This window comes from Centroberyx affinis, unplaced genomic scaffold (assembly GCF_046629955.1).
Source record: "Centroberyx affinis isolate AG114_WGS23_722 - 3 ecotype Tasmania unplaced genomic scaffold, CSIRO-AGI_Caff_v1 ptg002231l_1, whole genome shotgun sequence".
Lineage (NCBI taxonomy): Eukaryota > Metazoa > Chordata > Actinopteri > Beryciformes > Berycidae > Centroberyx > Centroberyx affinis.
In genome coordinates this window covers 15,792-21,469 of record NW_027280529.1, presented here as the reverse complement: position 1 = coordinate 21,469, position 5,678 = coordinate 15,792, and the positions used below count along the sequence as shown (strand labels likewise).

General features: G+C 43.9%; 1 protein-coding gene across 1 annotated transcript; it reads left to right on the top strand.

Annotated features, from left to right (window-relative positions):
* The first annotated feature begins 219 nt into the window (after window positions 1-219).
* Window positions 220-2,084, top strand: mc2r (melanocortin 2 receptor). The gene is made up of 2 exons (XM_071532655.1): window positions 220-593; window positions 1,523-2,084. Exons 1-2 carry the CDS (start codon window positions 220-222, stop codon window positions 2,082-2,084), a joined length of 936 nt encoding a protein of 311 aa, XP_071388756.1.
* The last annotated feature ends 3,594 nt before the right edge of the window (window positions 2,085-5,678 follow it).

The window sequence follows — 5,678 nt, the reverse complement described above, 5'->3', positions numbered from 1 at the left end:
CTAATTGAGGCTGAATCTTGGCAAAAGTGTATGTTCAGCTGTAGTTTAGCAACTGAGTTGGAAATCCCATATTATCATTTTTTTCTCAGAGGCTTTCTTAAAGTGGTTCTTCAGATCTAGAGAATTCCACTCAGAGGACAAGAGTGATCTCTAGTTAGTTGCAGTTTCCATGTTCAACAGCTTTATATCTATATTAGATATAGGCTAATCCCTCTGATGATGAACGCTACCACAGTGTCAACAGAAACCCTGATGTCGAACCAGTCGGACTGTCCCGAGGTGCAGGTCCCGGTCCTGCTCTTCTTCACCCTCGGAGCGGTGAGCCTGGCGGAGAACTTCCTGGTTGTGGTGGCCGTCATATGCAACAGGAACCTCCACTCGCCCATGTACTGCTTCATCTGCAGCCTGGCGGCCTTCAACACCATCGCCAGCCTCACCAAAACCTGGGAAAACCTGATGCTGGTGTTCGCCGACGTGGGACAGCTGGACCAGAGAGGCTCGTCGGAGAAGAAGCTGGACGACGTGATGGACTCACTGCTGTGCATGTCGTTCGTCGGCTCCATTTTCAGCTTCCTGGCCATCGCCGTGGACCGGTATGTGACCGCAGGGCTTGGGTTTGCAAAAGGAACTTATTTTTAGATTTTTTCTACTTCATTACATACTATGCATCAGAGAGAGAGAGACAGGGATGGATTTGAATCGATGATATAATGAGTGCGTGCCTTCAACCCTAGCTCGCTGATCCACAAGAATTCCCCTTTCAAAGGCATCTTGGTGCTAAAATCCTCACTGTTCCACTGTAAGTGATGGTCTCAGCAGTGAAAGTTTGAGAAAAGTAAAATAAGTGCTTGAAAGTGTTTGAAAATGAATGGATGGCATTGAAAGTAGCTGATTTTTTTAAAATGAAAATATAGCACCAAAATTCGTCAGTATGCCTCTTCATCCTAGCATTAACACTTCAAATCGGAAAACAAAAAGGAAAACCCTCTGATGGAGATCTGCTTTGATATCGCAGCAGTTTGAAAAATGAATGATTTCATCAGGATTTCTTGACCTGACAGGATCTTGAGTAAAAAAAAAAAGAGGCCTCTATGATGTCTAACTTTGACCAATGTCATGTCTGACCCCGAAACCTGCCAACTCTGAGTCATTGAATTTCACCAAACAAAACCTGAAAGGTCATTGAAATCAAATGAATTGAATTTGATATCCAAGTGAATGTGGGCAACTTGTGAGTCTCAGAGGTGTTGGGTCCTATCACCAATTATTTTCTGCTCACATTAAAAAATTCAAAACATCAGGTCACATTAACAGGGATGTTGTGGAGAAATTGGTGTGTTCTGAACTTTTCGCTGTTCATTCATAGATAGTCAAGGGGAAATGCATTAATTGGGATCCCAGAGTTTGTATGCACATAAAATGTCTGTTCCTTTAAAAAATTGCCTTTGTCCCACTGAAACTCAATAGAGCACCAACATATAGTAGTGAAACTGAGCCTTATTTGTTTTTGCTTGTATTCAAGTTACATCACCATCTTCCACGCGCTGCAATACCACAACATCATGACAATGCGGCGCGCGACGGCCATCTTGGGCGTCATCTGGACCACGTGCGGGGTTTCGGCCGTGCTCATGGTGAGGTTCTTCGACACCACCTTCATCATGATCTGCTTCATCGTCCTCTTCCTCGTCTCCTTGGCGCTGATCGGCATCCTCTACGTCTACATGTTCATGCTGGCGCGCCTCCACGCCAGGAAGATCGCCGCTCTGCCCACCGGCGGCGGCGGAGGGAAACGTCGGCGTCAGCAGTGGGGCCGCGGCAGCATGAGAGGGGCCCTGACGCTCACCATCCTGTTCGGGGTGTTCGTGGTGTGCTGGGCGCCGTTCTTCCTCCACCTCGTCATCATCATGGTGTGCCCCATGAACCCGTACTGCGAGTGCTACCGCTCGCTGTTCCAGCTGCATGTGGTGCTGATGATGAGCCACGCCCTCATCGACCCGGCCATCTACGCCTTCCGCAGCGCCGAGCTCAGACACACCTTCAGGAAGATGCTGCTCTGTTCAGACTGGAGGCGGTGCTACTAGGGTTGAGCCTCCACTGTGGCTGCAATGGAAAGTTCTGCATTTACATTAGGGGTGTTTTCCCGACTAAGACTTTAGCAAAGCCCCTTTTCATTCTCACCATTTTCAGTCACACTGAAATCAAAAATGACTTTTTTGCCTTTTTATCTCATTCTATATGTCATACCATACACCTATTTGACAATTTATGCCAAAAAATGACAAAAAAATATAGATTTTCTTGTATTTTTCTATCAAAATATCATGACCTTTACTTCCTGGAAAATGAAAAAACTCTCCAGTGGTGACTTCATCGTGTACCAGGAGGTGACAAATTCCAACCATTAAAACCATCACAGATTTTTGAACAATCCTGCCCCTCCACCCCTCCATCACAAAAAACTGCCTTTCTCTCCCTAGCTGACATCCCATTGGTTTACACTTGATTCCTCCCCCACATTATGTCCCGCCCCAATATCCTGCTTCAACAGGAAATACATCACAGTAAGGAAGCAAGATGCTCTCAAAATGTGGTTTCATTGTGACTTTAAATTGAAGTGTTTCACATACCTTGTTATACGGTAGCAGGAGGGCAGCGAGTCGCTCCAAATGCTCCATTATACGGCCAAAGCTACATTTGTCACCACCAACAGGGGCTGCTCATTCAGTGCAATAAATTCAATAATAATCTCTCCTATTTTTTTGTTTTTTTTGTTTTTTGTGTAATGTATCTTGTTTTTTCAGTGCATGCAGTTTGCTGCCTAGGTGCAGACTTCTTGTGAGGATTAGCCCTGCTGCCTTTTCCAGCATCAACCTGCTTCACATTCACACAGTTACACACATTCACACCTGGGAGCTGCACAGAACAACAACTGTTGGACACTGAGCAGCTCCACTGGAGCAGTTGAGGGTTTAAATGCTTTGCTCAACAGTGTTTGCTGAGGGAGGAGAGAGTGACTCCTCCATTTTCCCCACCCACATTTTCCCAGCTGGTCCAGAGATTTGAACTGGCAACCTTCCAGTCACCAAGCCCACTTCTAGGCTGCTAGAACCCAAGCATTTGGTTTTCACCAGTGTGTGTGTGTGTGTGTCTTCTGTCTGCCTTGCTCGCTCTCTAACCATCCATCCCTCCTTCCTCCATCTTCCCCTGCCATCTGCATCATTCTGTGTCCCTCTCAGGATTTAGATGCAATCTCATTTCAAGTCACCCCATTACTCCAAGTGTCAATCTCTTCAAATCCTGTTTGCAATCACCCATCTGCACCACATTCAGATTCTCAAATGACATATTACTTTCACATGGATCATGATATTGTCTTTTCCATCACTCTTAAGGCCGCAGTTTACAGTCATTATCGATATGGACATAGATATGAGATATGAAATGAAATGTTCAATATCATATACGTGTCTGCGCACCATTTTACCTTTTGCTTTTATTTATACATATATAAATAAAACAGTTCACCTTAAGCAACATGACCAACACTGACATCGATCATTTCAGCTGAAGCTTACAGTTATATTTAGGTATACCACCACTTACAATTCACGACAGGTATTACAGAGTCTCCAAGGCATGCAATTATCCATGATGTGTTCTTGACCTCTGTCCAGTGTCACACAATGGGTGTTTTTCTGGGGGTTTCTGTGGGAATACTGAATAATTGAGTACTTGACGATCCACATTAATAATTATTCAATGTCTGAAATGAATATACATGAACATGAAAATCATTAGTACTCAAATTAGTGTGTCAAAGGATGAATCTCGTTGGATTCTAATAAACTGTCTTTTCCACGTTTTGCATACATCTGTTTGCATATGCTCTTACTTTTCTTTTGATCTCACCATTGACAAACCACTCACAATAAACATTAATGGAAGCTAAGGCCATTCAAACAGCAAAACTGTCCTTTCAGTACTGTTTGAATCATGTTTGTTCCAAGAAAACCTCTCGTCTCTCTATCAGTATGTACAAACAATGCCATGGGTTCTTCTGAAGATACAAATTACAAATGACAAGCTTTTCTTTTCTTTGTAATAAATGTTTAAATGTAACATGAGAGATCTCTATAGAACATCACATCTGAACCATGAGTGTATGGCATAAACTGAAGCAGATTCTGCAGAGTCTTCCACCCAGTAAACAGTATAACATTTAGCACAAAAAAATAGTTTCAGCAGAAGGTTGCATTGTGTGAGAATGTTCAGTCAAGCTTATCAGTTGGGAGGTAGAACACTATAGAGAGCACTGTGAAGCTATTTGTACATTCATTTTTACATTTTAAGTGTGACTTTATGTGATTTGTTTTTACATAGGTGTGTGTGTGTGTGTACCTGCATATAACTGCTGAGAGTCATCTAACAACCAGTTCAATTCTCCCCAGGATGTTGCCACCTACAAATTAGATTTTTTTTTTCTGATCAGTCAAATGTCAAACAAAATACTGTCATTCTGGGAGAGGGCGGTAGGGCGGGGGGGCGGAGTGGGGGTGGTTGAGATCAGCAGGTTAGAGCGGAGTGTGGAGGCACAATCACCTAATTAGAGACGTAGAGAGCATGACTGCATTCAGATTGATAGTGGACAGAGCTTGTTAACTGCAACATTATGTTGTTGGCATACAGTAATGCCAGAAAATTGGCCGTTGATGGGTGATATCATCCAAAAGTTAAGCAGCAGCCAACTTTTTCCTCACTAACAAATGACAAACAAGGAAACACAGACACCATGTCTGAGGCCAGAGAAAAAGGATGCGTGACTTGTGGTAAACACCATGGTGAAAGGGCACTCTTGTGAAGGGCCAGTCTATGAGATACATCACACTGTTCAGGGAAATGGATCAGCCCAGCAGTGAATCATGTGGCCACGGTTTGCTATATAAAGCAGGCTGGCAGGCATCGGGGGATTCAACTGTTAAATTTCGATTAAATATTAAAATGGGAAGATCTAAGCGACTGTGAGCGTGGTATGATAGTCGGTTACTGCATGATGGTGTGACAGTATCGATGTTACACCCTCGCTCCACACACAGTTCCAGTTTCTCAGAAATGGTCGCTCTCTTGTATTTGTTGGTCATATACAACAGTGTCTATGGTTTACTGAGGATGGTGTGGCAATCAGTAGCAGTCCTGCGGGGGGAAAGACAACTCGTGGATGAAAAATGTCAATGGAGAAGGGTAAGAGCAGTTCCAGCAGCTTGTGGGATCCATGAATTCAAAGGCTCCTGGCAACTGGTGGCTGTACAGTGTACCTAATAAACTGGCCACTGTGTGTACACAAGAGATACAGGAGATACAGGAGATACAAGGAGATAGTAGTCTAACATTCCCCTTTCCAGTTCATACTGTCTGCCATTGTTTTCAATACTTGCTGGACAGAACACAAAACCGATAGACTATACACTGTACATTGACCTGGTTGCCATGAAAAGTGCAATTAACTGGTTCTCATGCAGTGTATTCTGCTTGGGGCCATATGTTCAAAGAACGTCCCACAGATACGCTCCAGTGTCAAATTTATTTTCTCACGTCCATATTCTCAGTTTCCCCCCCCCCCCCCAATCCTGTCCATCCTCTCTCTCCATGCTGCCATTCCTCTTTTCGGTCTGTGTTTC